Genomic DNA, 20,787 nt, shown 5'->3' with positions numbered 1-20,787 from the left:
TGTGGAGGTCTGTTCAATTGGTCATCACATCATGAGTTGAATACGAATGGAGATAAGGCGAAGGTCAGTTGTTGGTGTGGGTATATCCAACATACTACCTGATTGTGGAAGTTCAGTTACACCGTGAACTTTCGTAAGGACAGAGTGAACATGGGATCTCCACAGAGCGTCATAAGGGCGTGTATGCTGTACGAGTTCAAACTGGGGTCAAACGCCACTGCAGCGAGACGCAAGATATGCCAGGCCTTTAGAGAGGGTATCGTGACTACGCGGACAGTGCAGCGGTGACGAAACACTCCAAGACGCACCACGTGCCGGAAGACCAACACACGTATAAAATGAAGATTTTCAGGCAGCAACTGAGGCGAACAGTGGCCAGACATGTGAGGAACTGGGACTACAATTCAATGTGAGTGGAGAAATCATTCGGCAGCACCTCCATCAACTTGGGGAAGCACTAAAAGTTTGATAGATGGGTCCCACATGATTTGACTCCGGGCCAGAAGGCAACGCGAGGAGACACCTGTGTTTCTCTGCTGTCTCGTCTCAGGAAGGAACCATTTCTGGACAGGGTGTTGACATGTGATGAAAAGTGGGTCCTGTACGAAGCTCCACGGCGGCATCATGGGTTAGCATCCCATGAACCGATTCCAAAACAGCCGAAACCAGCACTGAACCAAAAGAAGGTCCTCCAGTGTGTGTGGTGGACTGCTCGCAGCATCGTGCATCGGGAACTGCTACCTATTATCACCTGTTCCGCTCCTTGGAGAATTACCTTAGAGGACGCCAGTTCAAATTTCTAATAGAGGTGCAAAATACACTTGATACCTTCTTCGCTTCATGGCACACCAAGTTCTATCGCGATGAAATCCATGGTCTTCCATACCGTTGGCAAAAGGTCATTAATGCTGATGGGAACTATTTTTGATCTTCCAGCTACGTGTTAGGTGACATCGTTGGAAGGTGGTGAAAAAAGCGACAGAACTTTCTTAGTTACCTTTATAACTCGGCAATATTTAAAATATATACAATACTCAAAATAATTCTGTTAACTCATGACAGTTATGAAGAAAATTAACGCGCGTGATTTTTACAGTCTACATAACACGCTTTGCAACTGATTACATATTAATTATATACATGTAGTACTTTGTACAATAAGTTGACGAAAATATTTTATTTAATTTATTTGTATAGTTCCAGATAGGGAAAAAAGGAACCAAGGACATCTCCTTGTGGAACACCAGATTTTATGGAAAGAAAATTAATATATTACCAGAATGATGATACATCTGTCAGAAAGATAGCTTTAATAATGTGCCATGCATATTACTTCTGTCCATAAATTGTGCGAAAAGAAGTGAATAGAAAATCAAATGCTTTCTCAATATATTATGTATAATTATGAATACTATATAATTATTATTTGATATACGATTTGTAGCTGCTTTTCTATACTTTAACTAAAGAACACAGGCAGTGAGAAAAAAATAATCCAATCTCCTTTAGTCAAATATGAGTTTTCTTTATCGGTGTATAACAGGGAAATATTTGATATTTAATTAAGAAAATAAAATTTCTATTTAAACTGTCTACTAATCACCGTGTATCAATATTATTTGAAATTATGTAGGCGCATGAGAGGATGATTCAAATTAACAAAAAAAAAAAAAAATGGTTACTTAGCAATATATTCTCTCGTGGGTACAACTTAATATTCTCCTGACGCATCGGAACAACAAGCTAGTTCTGTCTTCAGCGGTAAGATAACAAGGATGAAAGTGGATAAAAGAAGTATGGTATGGGAACAGGTATACATACCACCAAATGAACGTACTAAAAAATGGATATTGAAAAGAACGATTGATTGATTGATTGATTTTAGTTTAGCGTCCCGTTCAGCAGCGAGGCTATATGAGACGTGGACCTACTGATTTACATGGAATCCGAACCACATGAGCTCCCGCCGGGAATCGAACCCGGGTCTCCCACGCCAAAGGCGCGTACGCTAACCGCTTAGCCACGAAGGAGCTCCTTGAAAAGAACGAGCAGAGCATAGTGGTAGCAAGAAAGAGTTGAGTTGGAAGAAGTGTGGTGTCTATGCTACGTCACTGCTGTCAGAACCGAAATTCACATCAAAGGTAGGTAGGTAGACTTTATCAATGTTTCCAGAATCCAGAGTTAAAGCCCATTTATATTTATGAATACAGAATTATTCTTTAATCTCCCTTTTTTTCTGAACCTACTATATTAACCTCTTTTATATTACATGTATGTATGTTGCTTTAGGTGAAGTGACAATTCCGATCAGCCTTGTTAATCATCTTCAATTACAGCCCGGAATACCATACAGTGATATTAACTAGTCTCGTGTAATTCAAGTATCTACGTAAGTATGAGAACTCTATCATCATATTTAGAGCTGCAAACGGTTTCTTATAGCCGGTGTACTATGTAAGTTGTTTAAATAAGAACAGATATAACAGAACGTAAATTAAGGACTGTAAATATGCCGCATTATGTACACTCATGTCCAAAATTATTGTCGCATGTCTATAAATGTGTTGATGTAGGAATATAATTTGATAACGAATTCCCCCAGTATTTCTTATAATGTTAGTCTGTGTATAATCGGCAAAGACACGTATGTGGCAAATTTCATGCCAAAAGAGCAGTAAATAAGAACAATAAAACGAAAATAAAACTTTCTTGTCCATTTAGATCATTTTGTTTTACTCATTCCAATTTTCGTATTTATAATTCCATTCCTATGAAATTTACCACAAATATACATTTCCCAATTATTCATTATCAAATTATATTCTTACAAGAAGACAGTTATAGATATGCGACAATCATTTTGGACATGAGTGTACATAGCTTGGGCTTATTTTTTCTTGCCATGACAATTCATTATCGATAGTCATTCCAACTTTACATTCTTCATGAATTGTTGTTATCGGAGATCTACGCATTTAACTTCAATTTGTATTTAAAAAAAAATCATAGCATAAACTGTGATGTTCTTAAAAAGGAACGCTAATATTTATCACAGCAGAAACGAAAGACCATCACTGAATCATATCACATAAATAATAATAATTACCCCTACAAATAAGTGTTCTAAATAAAGATTATTTAATTTAAAATTGAAATTATTTTGTGACTATTTTTAGCGGGCTCGTTCGTCAAGGGTAACACTGGAGCCGCAACAAATGTATCACAGCTGACTTTTAAATAAATAAATAAATAAATAAATAAATAAATAAAACTTACCATTACTGGCAGCAAACTACAAGCAGAATGAACTTGAATACTTTGAAAAGGCACAAAATAGTCGTCAGCATATTTGTATATAATAGAATTTGTTTCATATATTTTCTTGCCAAATGGTCCTAAAATAGAAGAAGTACATGTTTAAAATATCACTATTGTGAAAAAATGAAATGAAATGAAATCTTTAAGTTTTACGTCCCACGGTTATGCCGATTAGGCTAAAGGAGACTGTGATGATGAGAGATGAATGAAATGGTGGAATGAAGAAAGTGGGAGGAAACTGGAAAACCCCAAGAAAACCCACGAGCACGGTGTTTGTCCACCACAAAGTTCACACGGCGCAAGCTGGGATCGAACCAGGGACCCCAAGCACCGGAGGTGAACGCTCTACCACTGAGCCACCGCGCGATCACTATTGTGAATTAAAGCAGAACTACATAAAGGATCCGTGAATGATAGAGTAAGCACAAAATTTAATTTTCACTTAAAAAAAAAAAAAAGAAAAAAAGAAAAATTTATTAGGTAATATTAATAAAAATCCGATTAGTATTGTTAAATTATTCAACAAAATTATATATGTTCGTCAATGATTCCAGTACTGAACTCTTCACAGCTAGAACACTGGAAATGATGAGAGAACTACAACTATTATATTAGTATTGACAATGATGAGGTAGTAAGAAAAGTACATTGTAGAGGTAATAACTGCCCCATTATATGTTCTACTGTCCAGTTGACGCACAATGTAGGACAAGAAATCCCGGACATAAAATATGGAAGATGCCGACTACACTGTCTTCTTTAGCCTAAAAAAGAATTTTCTTTAATTTACTGAAAAAGTGTACTCATGCTAATACTTACAAGATACATTCTGAAAGATTCTGAATTGTCCGCAGCGCGGCGCGAGAATCCGTCGAGGGCATGGATAAGCGGCGCTAGGTGGCAGTGGGGACCTTCACCTTCAAATCAAGGCCTCGCTCAGTTGCCTGCACGTAGTGGTTGAGATGCTACCGCTCGTGTTGTGTACACTGAAACAATACCGCGTCGAGAATTTGTATTTGGTGACAATAGAGCGCACTTAGAACAGCGCTACGCTGTAAAATTGTTACATAAAAAAAAAAAAAAAAAAAAAAACTTTACGGAATCTTTAATCCTGTTATGGAAGGTTTGCGGTGAGGAAGTGATGTCCCGCATGCAAGTCTACAATTGGCACACGGCGTTCAAGGAAGGACGGGGGAGGTGGTCGATGATGAACAATGCTTTGGGAAGGCCGTCCACATCAAAAACGAAGGAAAATGTGGCCCATCTAAAAGCTCTTTACACAAAGATAGGTGTTTAAGTATCCAGGTGATTGCAGAGGAGGTAACAAATTTTTGAAATTGTTACTGAAAACTTGAGCATGCGAAAAATCTATTCAAAAATGGTTCTGAAGATTTTGACGACTGATGAAATGCAGTGTCGTATGCAAATTTCCGGCGAAATTGTGTGACGCGTGGACGGTGACGAAACTTTTTCCGGCCGAGCGATAACCGGGGATGAAACCTGGCAATTCAAGTACGATCTCGAAAGCAAGAGAAAATTCTGAGTGGCACACCTCCGCGTCCTCTCGTCAAAAGAAGACCCGGATGTCCAAATCCAAGGTGAAGACGATGTTATTGTCTTTTTCGACGCGAAGGGAGTCTCGCACTAGGAGTTTGTAACTGCTGGAACTACTGTGAATGCAGTTTACTACAAAGCAGTGCTTGATTGTCTCCGATAGAGGATCCAACGCGTCCGCTCTGACATCGCCAATATATGGGTATTTCACCACGAGAACGTGCCAGCTCACACAGCGCTGTTGGATATGTTAGTTTCTCGCCAAGGTACGTGCGGCAACGCTGCTTCATCCCACTTACAGTCTGGACTTGGCACCGGCCGACTTCTTGTTTCCCAAGGTGAAAGAAGGTGCTCAAAGGGAAGTGTTTTACGTCAATTCAAGAAGTTCAAGCCGCCAGAGTGCAGCATTAAAGAGGGTGTCAGTCAAGGACTTCCAGGCCTGCTACAAACGGTGGAAACGTCGCTATACTCGCTATATTGAGACTTAAGGTGTCTACATTAAAGAATATTGACAGCAGTTGTAATTGTCATCAATAAACTGTTTGCACCTAAATACGTTCGGATACTCTCAGAACGGACCCTGTATGTGCATGTTGTTGAAAAATACTAAGTTAATAATCAACATTTCAGAGTCTCAAATACCATTATTCAATTGCTGAGAAATCATAGTATTAGCATAAGTTAAAATTTTCTCACTGAATATATTAGAATTTTTCTCATTGCAAAGTTCATTTGTATCTGATAATAATAAAGTTTAAACCTTAAAAACTAACAACGTAAAGTTCACATATCAAATCTAAAAACACTCAGTTGGATGTTTCCTGTAATGATCAATATTTATCCTTACGTGTTCATCGATATTTCAGGCAAAATTATCGATTGGCTTTCTCAGAGATGATTTTTAAGCTTAAACTGTGTAACATGTTTGACTAATCAAATGCTAGGGTATAGTATTTCAGTTGTAATTAATCAATTATATAAAACTACGTACTCAATTAAAAAAAAATCTGTAGAAAGTGCTTTATAAAGGGTGTTCGATATTTAATGTTACTTTCAATTGCATCCGTTTTTCTCGGTTTTGTAGGAAAAGCAGCAAAAAGTTGAGAGTTCGGAAGGAGGGACCTTGCAATGAGTGAAAATGCAATGCTGCGCCATTGGAACAATGTGTCTTTCTAGTGGAACAGAATTCCAAATACGGGCATCCACAATAGGTAAATGTAGTGTGAATTTTGTGCACTTTGTGTGATTGGTCCATATTTTTTTAATGGTGGTGCTACTCTCAATGAACACACTTTTTGTGGAATGCATTGGAAGCAATGGATGTTGCCACCATGGTTTCAACATGACGGTGCCATGTCACAATGCAACTGCAACATTTGATCTTTTCCGTTAAAAGTTTGGGAATCGCACAATTTCACACAGGGGGAACACTACTGGCTGCTTAGATCATATGATTTGACATTATCAACCCACAAACAATTAACGGCCTTAAGGAAAAATTTATCGCTGCTACCGCAGCAACCGACATGCGTTTAAAAGGAAATGAAAATTTTAACAAAAGAGTGATTGCTGGCCGCAATTCCAGAGGAGACCACTTGTCTGACATCTGCCATTGTTAACCGGAATATGTTCTCTTTTCATTCCATTATTCAAGTTTCATTTTTCCATTCTTCTTTGAATTTATTTGGCAAATTAAAATTTGAACACACTTTATATAATATTATTATTGTTTTATTTATAGGTGACTTAAAAGAGCACTGTTGAAGTCAATACAAATTAATACGTCTATTTACAGGTTAACGTTATCAAACTTATGGACATTAAAAACTCGTTAAAAAAATTGACTCTTCGTGCACACTACACTTATATTTAACTGCATACAATTTTCTACGATATTGACTTAAATAGTGTTCTTTTATGTCGTTTAAAATTAAAATGAAAGATTTCAGTTTAACATCCCACGTCTATACCCTTTTAAGCTAAGGGAGGCGATGGCAGAATTGATGGCGTTAAATTGAGTTTAACGTCCCGTTCAGCTGCAAGGCTATATGAGACGTGGACCTACTGATTAACGTAGAATCCGAATCACATGAGCTCCCGTCGGGAATCGAGCCCTGGTCTCTCACAGAAAATCTGGTGAAATGAGAAAGTGGGAGTACCGAGAAAACCCATAAATAAGATGATGTCCACCACAAACTTACTTCGCTGGGGATCGAGGTGAGGTGAGGTGATTTTAGATTTTAGTTTAGCTTCCCTTTCAGCAGCGAGGCTATATGAGACGTGGACCTACTGATTAACGTGGAATTTGAACCACATGAGCTCCCGCCGGGAATTGAACCCGGGTCTCTCGCTGGGAATCGAACCAGGGACCCCACGCACCAGAGATAAGCGTTCTATCACTGAGCCACGGTGCCCCCTTTAAGTCATTTATAAATAGAAACTAGAAATGCTGTACATAAGGCACTTTCTATACAGAGTTTCCGTTGTTTCTTTAACTACTGGAATATATATTTCATTATAACTGATTCATTACTACTAAAATACTATGTCCTAGTGTGTAATCCAAACATCTAACAGTTTAAGCTGACAACCATCTCAAAAACAGGCAATCGAAAATTTTGCCTGAAATATCGAACATTTAAGGAAAAAATAATAATCACAGGAACACATGCAAGTTAGTATCGTGTTAATTTAAACCTTACCCTTCTCGAACATATTGGCCACAACAATAAAATATTCTATCATTCTCTTGTTTTGGAAACTGAAAAATTTTATATCCATAGCACCATGCGTTCGAATTTTCTGGTAAGACACAAAGCGTTCATCATTTAAAGAATATTTAAAAATTTCGGAGTCGATGTCGGTTTCACCTGAAAAATTCAAAAAGTGTATGGTTATACTGACTTTGAACAAAATCATTGTCAAGCGCTTAAAAAAAATCGCATCGCAGTTTACGATGTAAAAACTTGGAAATGCGATAAAATTGAAAAAAGTATCGCAGATTGCAATGCATCTGTACATCTTTCATTACTACCACGGAAGCTAAAATAAGGAGCAAGCTGTAAAACTATTACTACTATTTCAAAGAAACTTTTCTTTGAAAGATCGGTTGCTGCAAGAAAAAATGCCTCGACTTTGGGTTACAAAACAGATGTCCATTCCGTTCCTTCCCTTTGTCGGGTTTCGGATCATCCTATCCTAGTTTCTGTGTATGTAATAAAAAAAAATAATAATAATAATAATAATAATAATAAAATGCCGTGAACAAAAGGCGCATTGGCAGCAGAGAAAACAAGTTCAAAACTACATTGGACCTAGTCGATATATGGTGTGGTATGAATAGGGCTGTAAAACGCAGAAGTGCGTACAGTAGGTAACTGAAGCAGTAACGGCATTCCTCAACGCCAAAAATATAGAAAAATACACTCATCTTTCTCTCTTTTCTTTTCGCTTTTCATTTGAAGTACTGAAATACCAGAGGCCCATTTACGCCCCTTGTAAAAACCAATGAAACTGTGAAGTACTTTCGTATTTATTGGACTTCTTTTATGAAGCTATAATTACTCATTATAGTACAGAAAATGGGATACAAAATTCACCAATTGCGACACAAATTGAAATTTGTATCGCAAATTTGGTACACAAAATGTAAATTGTTTTTTAAAAAACGCTAAAAATTTTTTTGTTTTAGAATAAATTTCCTTTGACTAAGTAGGAGAGGAGGCAATTAAGGAAATCCACTTGATGTACTTAGATGAGCAATAAGTTAGAACAACTTTTGAACAATGTCTTACAATATTGTCACTAATTACTGTAATTATAAAAGCAGATTAATTAAGTGTAAGTACTAATGAAAGAAGGGAACAACCACCAGAATCCTCTATAGGTGCGAATTCTATAATACATTAAGACAGAAAAAGCGACCGACTGGACCGAGATTCGAACCTGGGACCTCCGCCAAACCGTGCCATACGTTAACCACTACGCCACCCAGTCAGTTTCCCAGAATTCGCACCTATAAAGGATTCTGGTGTGTAAAAAATCGGTTTTCTCCTTTCATTAGTGTATATGAAATCACAACCGTCATAAGGTACTCGGTATATGGACAGAGGATTGTCCAATTACAGAAGAGGTCTGTAGTATAACCCACGTGGTCCGAGATGAAAGCACCGATCTCGACAGTGAGTGGCTGTTCTGGGAAGCGAACTGAGTGGCGTAGTGATTAACTTATCGGCACGGCATTCCAGAGGATCCGGGTTCGAGTCCTCGGTCCAATCAGTCATTTTTCACTCTGTGTCTTACAAGTAGATTACTAATTTGTAAACGTACTCTTTTACTTACTGTATCTCATGCGTCAATTCATATCCTCACACACACGAAACGTTATTGCGTCAAATTCACTGTAATTTATATGAATATCATGACAAAAAGTACTTCACGAGAAAGTGTACCTCATAAATCGCCTTTTATTTAATTAAGATAAAGAAAAAACATCAGGGCCAAGAGATAAAACTATCTCGCTTAATATTTTGATTAAGGAATTTTAGTTAGATTAGGTAAAAATCAAGGGCGAATCCAGGACGAACTTCTGGTGTGGGAGGGGGGAAGGATTGTAATACTGCTACTTAGAGCTAATTTTAAGAGTTTCAAACTCTGAGATTAGTTTTATTTATGTATAAAATAAGAAAGTTTCCTCTTCTGGGAAGGGGGAACGATTGCCCCGATCGCACCCCTAGATCCACCCCTGATAAAAATCCTAAAAATAAATAATTCTGGACAGATGAAGAAAAAACTTAAAGACATGAAATTCTGGTTAGATTCGGTATACATCTTAAACTAAGAATTTTTAGTTAGAGTACGTACAAAATCTGTTTTAAAACTGGAAGATACACGAAAATCAGTAAGAACGATCATTTTCATTACATACTCTTCGTATTATCTGCAAGAATGCTTAACTATAGTTTGAAAATGCTTAGAGAAGTAAGTGGTGATGCTAGAAAATGTTTTTAAAAAATTTTGATATCTTAATTCAAAAAACTTACCACGGTCATTTTGGTGATTAGCCACCGCTAGGAATGTTGTGCTTCCAACTTTAAACGCTGTTAATGATTTGGCATTGTAGGTTCTAACAGTAGTTATCAAATCAAAATGTTTTCCTAGCCATTTGTAGATCAATGAGTCGGCTTCATAGATAATTGTGTCACCGTTACTTACTTGTGACGTTGCTACGGCCAAAAATATTTGGTTCATATCTTCCCTACAAAGAAAACAATAATTTTACATCTGTAATGCAAGAATTCAACCAATCATGTAGCTGGTTTATATTAATTTACTAAACGAAACCGAACATTTCCATATACATTACGGAAAGAAATTACTTGATGTATTGATAGGATGCACATTCATATATAAATATTTCAAGTTGTTTCGTACCTAAATAAATTGGAACTTTGGTTTCTTTTTTTTTTTTTTTTTTCCTCACAGGAAATAAATTAATATGGTATTCATTAATAATTTGTAAACTTATCATTTATTTGCTACGTTTAATAGTTAATCTACTATTAAGATAGTTCACTAATAATTAGTACAGAAGAAGTAATAATCGATTCAGTTTTAAAATCAATCCACAGCACAGTTTTTCACTATTGAAAACGCAGTGATTTCTATTGACATGACAATGCCAGGCCCCATACTGCCCGCCATACTCAAGCAGTGCTGCAACAGTTCAAGTGGAAAGTGTAGAGCCATCGCGAGCCATAGCTCAATGACTATTTTCTTTTTCCAGCATTGAAGGAAAGCATCTCTCTTGAAGAAGAAGGTTCGCTTCGGACTGTGATGGGAAAACAGTTGCTGAAAACTGACCGAATGGGCAAAGACATGATTTCTGTGTTAGAAACGTTTGTCCTGTGTCCTGATAAATGCCGGACTCTACTTGGTGATTATGTGGAAAAGTGATCGGCACATGTACACTCATGTCCAAAATTATTGTCGAATATCTATAACTGTCTTCTTGTAAGAATATAATTTGATCATGATTTTGCAGGGTACTTTTAATACTGATACTATATGTAGAGTCGGGAAGTGTATATTTGTGGTAAATTTCATAGGAAAAGAATTATAAATACGAAAATTAGCATGAGTAAAACAAAATGTTGCTAAATGGAAAAGAAAATTTTATTTTCGTTTTATTGTTCTTATTTACTGCTCTTTTGACATGAAATTTGCCACATACATGTCTTTGCCGATTATACACACACTAACATTATAAGAAATACCAGGCGAATTCGTTATCAAATTATATTCCTACAATAACATTTATAGACATGCGACAATAATTTTGGACATGAGTGTACATTTTTTTTTCAATTTGTTAAAACATTTTTTTTCTCAGCTTTGTAATCTTTTTCGATCTTCCTCGAATTTCTCCTGTGCTCTGCTCGTTCTTTTGAGTACAAATTTTTTACATTACTTTCATTTGGTGGTTTGTATTCCTGTTTCCATAGAATATACTTTTTATCAGTTTTTATCCTTGTTACCTTAAAATTGAAGATGGAACTAGCTTGTTGTTCCAATGCGTCCGGATAATATTTAGTCTTCCTTCGGGAGGTTTATATATTATAATATAATATAATATAATATAATATAATATAATATAATATAATATAATATAATATAATATAATATAATATATATATATTACCGGACTTAGTGTTCGAATTACTACTGCAAAATATGATGGTAGAGTGAAAATTTTTTTCTGTGCTAATTACGCGTGGGTTGAGATATTTTCTGTCTATTATGAAGAACTTACTAAAACGTTCAGAAGAAAAGACTGTCCATATCTGAAGGTATCCGTAAAAGGGATAGCTATTTTCCATACGAACATTTATATTTTTGCGGGACAAAAAAAAGTTTGACCGTATTATGGAGGTATGCCCTATTAAGAAGTGTTCGCTAAGAAAGGTTTTACTGTATTTGGCTCAATCCATTTAAAATCATCCAATTTCAGATTAAAAGGATGCTGATGAAATTTATTATTTTTTATTTTTTTCTACACAAAATTGTACTATACAGTAGAACCCTCCTAATCCGTCATCTTTGGGCACAAAATGTACTATACAGTAGAACCCTCCTAATCCGTCATCTTTGGGCAGAAAATACAAAAAAAGAAAAAAAAAACTCTGAACTCAAAAATGACTATACTGTCTTCTACAGTAAAAACAAACTAACAGTAAGCACTAAAAACTGCGTAGGACAGTACAGAAAACACGCACAACGAAAGAAACGATGCAAGAGATGACCTAGCAATAAAGCATATATACCGTAACAGCAAGTAAAGTACAATGCCACGACGACAGTAAACGACAATGGGCCTTGTGAGTCACCGACGAGACAAGACAAGTTCGGCTCGAGCACGGTCGGATCAACCAGAGTGGCGGACAAGAATGGTTCTACTGTATTTAGAGAGTTGCATAAAAAACACATTCACCTTTAGGATCCTCATCTTTCTTTTGAGTAGCCATTTTGTATATTCGCGTACGCCTATCTTGAACTTAACAAAAGTTTGGGGTATACACTGCAGCTCCATTATAGTATATGAAGATATCGATTTCAAGTTATTAAAAATGGAAAGGTAATTATGTGTACAATTTCATATTCTTTGCATATTTAAACTTACTACACTACAAATACCTTTAAAAAATGTTAAAATTAAAGTTCGAAAAAACGCTGTCATGTTTTAAATTTAAAATTTTAAGGAAACAATACGCTGCATAGTACACTAATTCCCCGCCAAAAAAATTGAAACCTGAAAGCCTCATTACTTTCTTGTTATGAGTTCATATATTGAGGACATCCTAGCACAGCAGCTAGGCTGTGGGACAAGCTATGTCATCTGAGTGGAGAACACAGACTTCAGAAGTGAGTATGTGTGACTGTTCTGGGTAGCGTAGTAGTTAACGCATCGGCACGGTATGCCGAAGATCCCTGGTTCGAGTCCCGGTTTAATCATTCACCTTTTCACTCTGTATGATATGCAATTAGTGTAAGATAACATTCTGAAAGGAGACAAAAGTTCATGTGATTTATCCTAAGCTACTGAAGAAGGTAACAGTGTTCGCCGAAACAGTACAGTATATATTGTAGATTTTTTTTTTTTTTGCTACAAATTAAAATATGCGTCAAATTAATGCATAAAATATGTGTCAAATTAAAATATGCAAACTTAATATTTAAATAAATATTTAGTATGTATCTTACCAAACGTCCATATCACTGGGATATTTAGTGTTCAGCGTTTGCACCCGTTCTAGCATTTGACTAGCGCTATTTGCAATTTTATACACAACAGAGCCTTCCAAAGGTTGTCCATTTTTTCCTGCATCATATTCTGCCACAACTAAGAACATGGTTCCCATAATGTTGAAGATTTCCAGGTTCACACCTCCAATTACAGGCACAGACGCTACGGTTTCAAATGATTGCTCCTGAAACAGAAAATTCATTAAAAAAAAAAAAAATCTTCATAATTATACTATTACGGCAATTCTTACGTTATCACTAATACTAGTCAAATGATAGAGAAACATTATATATATAAAATAATTTGTACATTAGAATACTGTCTACTGCGTACACAGAATTTCATCAAAGGGGCGGGGAGAGGGTATCTACAGATGGTGATCAGAAAAATAGAAACACCTGAACGAAATTGCAACTTACCAGATTAATATGGTGTCGCGCCACCTTTCGCCTTCAGAACAGCCTTGATCCGACGTGGGATGGAGGCATAGAGGTCGTGAATTTTAGCAAGTGGAATTTTACACCATTCCTCGTGCAGAGCATCGGCCAGATCTGTGAGAGAGGATGGAGGTTGAAATCGTCGCCGGAGTCGTGTTTCCAAGACGGACCACAGATTTTTCAATTATGTTGAGATCTCGGGATTGGGCGGGCAAGGGGAGGTGTTGAACTTCATCCCGATGTTCCTTAAACCACGCTGCAACAACGCCAGGTGTGTGAATGAGTGCATTATCATCCTGGAAGATAGCGTCATTGTCCGGGAACAACATCCGGACCATAGGATACAAGTTGTCTCCTAAAATTGTGACATAATCGTTGGCAGTGATTCGCCGCTAAGTGTAACCACAGGACCCAATTAAAACCATGATATGGCGGCCCACAGCATCATCGAGCCGCCGCTATGTTTTACAGTTGAGCGGAGACACTGCAGATCATAAGCTTCTTTGGGCGTTCTCCACACATAAACACGGCCCGTGGTTGGGAATAGGGTAAAGGATGACTCATCCGACCATATCACATGTTTCCAGTTCTCAACGGTCCAAGTTGCATGGTCGCGGCACCATTTGCGGCGTGTGAAAGTGTTATGGTTCCTGATGAGCGGTTTGGCCCGTGCAACACGACTCCGTAAGTTCATGTCATGTAATTCGCGGCGGACTGTGATTCTCGAAACAGGGTGGGTGAGGTGCTGGTTGAGTTCCTCCGTCACTTGCTCCGCAGTGGCACGACGGTTCTGCGTGACAATGCGCTTTAATACCCGGCGTGACCTGTCACTCATGATTTTCTTCCGCCCACTGTTCCGCTTCCCCGATGTGGTTTTCCCGTGTGTTGTGTAGGCCGTCATCACCTTCGACACTGTCCTACGCGACACACCTAACACAGTAGCCACTGCCGTCACACTCACTCCACATAACCGCGCACCAACAATTTGCCCTCTTTGAAAATCTGAGAGGTCTTCCATTTTACACTACCTCCATCTGCTGCAGCCACTGGACACTGCTGTTCCACTGCGCCTGACATAGTATGGAGACCGACCTAACACACCACCACCAGCGGTTCGGCGCTGCAGGCGCCACGACACCACTGCCAACCCATACATCTGACGTGTTGCCAACTACAGGTGTTTCCATTTTTCTGATCACCATCTGTATCTTCCAAGTTCATATCATTTCAGCTGTTTAGATACAATCTTCATATGGTACGAGGTATATGCTTATTTTTGCATCATATCTTGCTCAATGCGGGGGTTAAAATTAGTGATGGGCATAAAAAACGGTTTTTCGGTATTTAGGAAAACCAAAACCGTTTTTTGAAAATTTTCAAAATGACAGTTTTCACCGAAACCGGTTCGGTTTTTCACCGGATCTGGTTTCGGTTTTCTTCAAAACCGGTTCAGTTTTTTCCAAAATTGGTTCTATTTCTGCCCAGAGTAGTGTTTCGTTATTCTCCGGAAGGAGATTCCGTTTCCATAGACAGTTTTAAGTGTTTTCCAAAAGTTTTCACTGAAACCAATTTCGAAAAAAAAAAATGTCGGTTTTTCGGATTTCGGTTTTTTATAAAAACCGGTTTTGCCCATCCCTAGTTGAAATCCGGAACTTTCCCCCTTGTGTATGCCATTGAGAAATCTAGGATCTAAAAATTTATAAAATACATAAATCAAACCGAACTACTTGGCGTAACAGCGCCATTTGCTAGCGACGATTATTATTATTATTATTATTATTATTATTATTATTATTATTATTATTATTATTATTATTATTATTATTATTTGGACATTAATACAATAACAGTTTAAGACCGGTAAAAAGACACAAAAAACTTTCCAATTCAAATGCAGCACCACTTGAGATTTACTCCCTGATTTTACAATTTTTGATAAATCATTGCATCTTCTATAAGAAGACTATTACTCTAGGGTCTAGAAGATCAACTTGAGTTTAAAACTTTAGTGGTCGCCTCGGAGGAAGTTTCAGTGTAGTCCTCAATTTATGATGTTAGGTCAACATCATTATTCTTTTTTTTTTCTTTCTTTTTTTTTTTTTTTAATCCCATCGGAAATAGAACCACAAACCACATGCACTATGTGCGCTAAATACGTGGGTCAGTCAAGAAGTTAGTTGCACTGCTTACGAAAATGAAACAGGATAGAAAATTTACAATAACTTTATTTGCATCGTAAGTGCCATTGCCAATCTACTTTTCAACTTAATTACTTCCATTATTTCTGGAGCTGAGAGGTACACTATGCCATGTCACTTTTAGGCCGAAATTGAGTTATCATATTTTTTTCTTATTTACATTGGTACGAGTGACACTAAAAAAGTTTTGAAATGTGGACAACTGGAACGCAGTAAATGAAAAATTTTCCGTCAATAAGTAATCGACGCAATTCAACCAAATATTAACAGACAAATTCCGACCAAAGCATATATTAACTAATAAATAATTGCGTTACAGTTTCGGCAAATTAACTTTGCCTTCATCAGACACATTATCTATCTGATGTGTCTGATGAAGGCAAAGTTAATTTGTCGAAACTGTAACGCTATTATTTATTAGTTAATATATGCTTTGGTCGGAATTTGTCTGTTAATTTATACAAGAAGTTCCAAAGCTAGAATGAGTGGTAACCAAATATTGTTTTGCAATCACTTTTTCGCTTCTCCTGTGAAATTAATATTTTATGACTTATACTATTTTACTTCTCAGCCACAGATTTAAGCATCTGTCAAGGCGTGGTACAAGTTTTTCTATGTCTTCTGCAAAGAAATCCCGTCCATGCCTGATAACCACTGTTGGGCTGCAACTTTCACCTCGTCACGCGAGTGGTATCGTCACTTTGAAAGTTCGTTTTTCATGGGACCAAATACATGGAAGTAACACGGTGAAAGGTCTGATCTATAAGGAGGGTGATCCCACATTTCCCACGTGTTTTTTCCAGACCTGTTTGTGGGGGCACTGCGCCCCCCCCCCCCCGCAGAGAAGACCAAAATAATATCTCTATAATACAATAATAAATAGAATAGTGTCAGCAGTGCCTCCCGGGAGCATTGTTTCTGAAAGAAACACTGCTTCTCACCTAAACTTTGTCAGAAGTTCGCACGTTTGTTGTGCTGTATGCGGTCTTGCATTATCATGCACAAGCACAATACCTTTGGACAGGTTTACCTGGCTGTCGATATTTAAGTGCTTTGGGCAATCGTTTACACTCGTTTGTCCACAGAAAACTAATCATTGCACGCATTTGCAATTTAGACGCCACTTGCAGCTGTCGAGATATGTTTACGACTGATTATCAGAACACCTACACTTGCCTCGTGAAAACTCGCTACGTTACACGATACAGCTACATGTCTGCAGTGTTGTCATACAGTTTCATCAAAATAGCTTTTGACCGAAATATTTACGAAGAAGTGCAACTAAGTTTCTGACTGACCCACGTATTTAGTAGTAGCTTTCTTGATTTACTGGGGGAATTCGAATAGGCATTAGCACCGAGGTTATTGGCCCTACTCACGAAGTAGTTTCTATAGTTTTTGTTCATTCATAACTACGTACAGATTATATATAAAAACACCAGTTACCTTAAGTACATATAACACCATTCTATTAGCTCGTCCGTCATAAACAAGTTTTCCATCTCCTTCCAACGAAACTGCATACCACTGAAGTTGGCCGGCTTGAAATAACGGGAAAACCACCAAATCATTTGGAAAAATTGCTGGTATAGAGAACTTTTCTTCGACATCTTCCAATACATATACACCTAGAAGAAAAAAAACTATTACGTCTAATTTTGGTTGATCAGCATTTTGCAAAATTTGAACTAAAACAATACATAACACTTTAATGTGTTAAATCTCGGAACAATTGGTCGGATACGATTCAAGAAAAAAATTTTAATAGATTTTAATAAATTAATAAATTTTAATAGAATCACTCTGCATCTAATATCTTTGGATGCATTACTTAATCTTGCAAAATAACGTTAAGAGCCTGACTTACTAAAAATAATACAAAATTTATCATCTTTCTTATGCTTGTTTATTCGTTAAGTGAAAGAAGATAACGAAATGCAAATTACCACAATCATAGATAATGTTATTCTACAATAGAAAATATGAACGTGAATATTTTCAGTATTGCCATGCATAGAAAAAATGAAATGAAATCTTTGAGATTTACGTCCCACGGTTATGCCGGTTAGGCTAAAGGAGACGGTGATGATGATTGATGAATGAAATGGTGGAATGAAACGGGAGAACTCCGAGGAAACCCACGTTCACGGTGTTTGTCTACCACAAGGTTCACTTGGCGGGGGCTGGGATCGAACCCGGGACCCAAGCACCAGAGGTGAACGCTCTACCACTGAGCCACCGCGGCCTTGCCATGCACAGAAATTAGTGTTGCCAGAATAACATTTCCCTCAAAATCTACGTTAAGGCAGCGACTAGAGGAACGAATACAATTACATTTGAGAGCTCCTTCGTGGCTAAGCGGTTATCGTACACGCCTTTGGCGTGGGAGATCCGGGTTCGATTCCTGGCCGGAGCTCACGTGGTTCGTGTTCCACGTTAATCGGTAAGTCCACGTCTCATATGGCCTCGCTGCTGAACGGGACGTTAAACTCAATATCAACTCAACTCAACTCCATTTGATTACGTATCACGTTGTCTTGAAATCCTGTGAACTACTTTTAAAATAGTAGTTGTATTTAGTTTGTAATTAACAAAATAGTCTTGACATATAGTTATTAAAATTAAATAATGTTATATAAAAAGTAGTTCACAGGATACAGAAACAACATGATATGTAATTAAATGCAGTTGACTGTTCCTCTAGTAGCTGCCTTAACTTGGAATTTGGAGGAGTTATTATTCTCGCAACTCACGTAATTTCTATGGATGGCAACACTGAAAATTCTTCAGATTCATATTTTCTGTTGTAGAATAGCATTATCTATGATTGTTGTAAGTTGCATTTCATTATCTCCTTTCATTTATGAAAAACAAGCAAAAGAAAAATGGTAAATTTTGTATTTTACATAGTAAGTCAGATAAGTTTTCAACTGTCTTTTTTTACAAGCGGTGGTGATCGATTTCATAAAAGGTATTCAGGACAAAAGTTGGTGCAAAGAACTAGAAAAAAAGAGTAACCAAACATATGTATATATATGTGTGTGTGTGTATTTTGAAATATGTATGCATTCATACTGAATTAAAAACATTTGGTACTTAGACGACGGAAGAAATTGGCGGTGAATCCGAGGTAGTTCTTTCATCCTTAATACAAATAAATGGTAAGGCATCTGTTCTTAGCTTATGCCTTAACTTTTCTGAATGCGAGGTTGGTTATGGTTCAGATGAAACCACATTCGACGAAATTTTTAGAAGATATAATGAGGCTGCTCCCGGCACACGTCCTCTTAACCATTAAGAATGCTTGGTCTTTTAGCTGCTACTCTTATCTTGTAAGCGCTTACTAACGTGCTGTTGAGTAAAATATTTAATTTGGTGTAGTTCTTGTCTCGCCTTAATTTAATGAATTCTGTACTAGAGGGGGCCAACAGTAGGTTTTAAAAATGTTTATAGGAGAAACGAGTTGTTGTTATGGAAGGTAATTTGTGAGAGTAATCTGTGAAATGAATACAATGAAATGAAATGAAATCTGTGCAGTGAATAAAGTAGGAGGAAAAGGGAGAATCCCAAGGAAACCACGCACACGTTGTTTGTCCACCACAAAGCCCACATGGCGCGAGCTGGGCTCGAACCAGGAACCCCCACGCACAAGAGTTGAACGCTCATTTGGAGTGAATAAAACAGAAATGCAGTGTGTGTAATGGAGGATCCACGAAATATTGAAAGAAGGAGGAAGGGGGGGGGGGGACAAACTAGGTAAAAGAAAAAAACAGAAGCCATTGCAGATCTACGCAAACTGTGAAAGTAAGTACAAAGTTAAACTTCCCGTGAAACACCGAACCTAACCTATCTGAAACAAACTAACCAAAATAGGCTATATATAAATTTTTAGAGAGAAAAAACTGGCCTCCCAAAAGCAGAATATATCCATTTCATGTTTACAAGTGTAGCGTTAGTAGTGTGAAACGATTACAAATGTTATAGGAACTCGTGTCACTGTGAAAACCCGAAATCCACGTGTTTTCACTACCCTGACTTACGTGTATACTCACCGTCGCTGACGCGCCTGCTCCCTTCGGACACACTCCCGCGCGGCACTATCAGCTTCGCCCTAACCTAGGTTAGATAGCATTCGTGCTTTTTAGTTGCTGTCGGGCATGTGTTTTTCTTGCACTATAATTTTTAGTCTGGACGCTGTGTTTACACGAAAATTGTGAAAGAATTCTAATTTTTCAACCATTACTTTTAGTGTTCACCTTGAACTTCATCTATGCTAAGTATGGTATTGTTATGTTCAGCGCGGAGGAAAATAAGAAGGATGTTAATGTAAGAATTACAAGCCTTTAACAATTATTTCAGTTAGTATGCCTAAACTTAATCTGTACGGCCAAAAATTGTATGTATTTCAAGTTCTAAAAATCGGTTTGCTTTTTTTTCTGTATCATTTGAGATCTATAATAAGTGTTAAAAACACTTAATGCCGTAAAGGTTTTCAAGTGAAAATACCAAGAACTGCAATTATATGAAGTTATGATAATCGGATCACATTCTTCTTCTTCTTTTTTTTTATCACCATTGTATTCCTCTCATCGAGATCTGCATAATTGTGAAAACATTTGTGATGCCACAAGGCTTCACCCCAATCAATATTCCAATTCATTTTCATATACACTCATTCAATTCAGCCGTAAAAATTATTCATAATCAATACAAAGAAGCTTCCTGGCTTATTGTTGGCGCACCACATTTTGGAAAATGTACAGGCGAAATTCAATACTTCGCATTTATAGAGCAAATTTCTGCAGGCCATAGAATTAAATACAGGGTTACTAGTGTAAAATCATTACAAGTACTTTACGACGGATAAAATAAGTGAGTGCATATGAAAGACGACTATATTAGACACTATTTTCCACTGGCGGTGTACTCCTGCACAATGTACACAAGCTGTATTTTGTGTTTACAAGTGGAGCGCTAA

At 37.2% G+C, this 20,787-nt stretch overlaps 1 protein-coding gene across 1 annotated transcript in view; it reads right to left on the bottom strand.

The window, feature by feature from the left end:
* The window catches only part of clos (closca), a 208,931-nt gene that overhangs the window by 113,108 nt on the left and 75,036 nt on the right, over positions 1-20,787 (bottom strand). The window contains exons 4-8 of the mRNA XM_081737704.1: positions 17,256-17,437; positions 13,132-13,358; positions 9,915-10,129; positions 7,575-7,742; positions 3,277-3,395 (exon numbers count right to left, since the gene is read on the bottom strand). Coding sequence (XP_081593830.1) covers positions 3,277-3,395; positions 7,575-7,742; positions 9,915-10,129; positions 13,132-13,358; positions 17,256-17,437 — 911 coding nt within the window. The remainder of the gene's footprint in view (positions 1-3,276; positions 3,396-7,574; positions 7,743-9,914; positions 10,130-13,131; positions 13,359-17,255; positions 17,438-20,787) is intronic.

This window comes from Thermobia domestica, chromosome 14 (assembly GCF_964235325.1).
Source record: "Thermobia domestica chromosome 14, izTheDome1.hap1.1, whole genome shotgun sequence".
NCBI lineage: Eukaryota > Metazoa > Arthropoda > Insecta > Zygentoma > Lepismatidae > Thermobia > Thermobia domestica.
The sequence above is the reverse complement of the archived record's forward strand: the minus strand, read 5'-3'. Positions and strand labels throughout refer to the sequence as shown.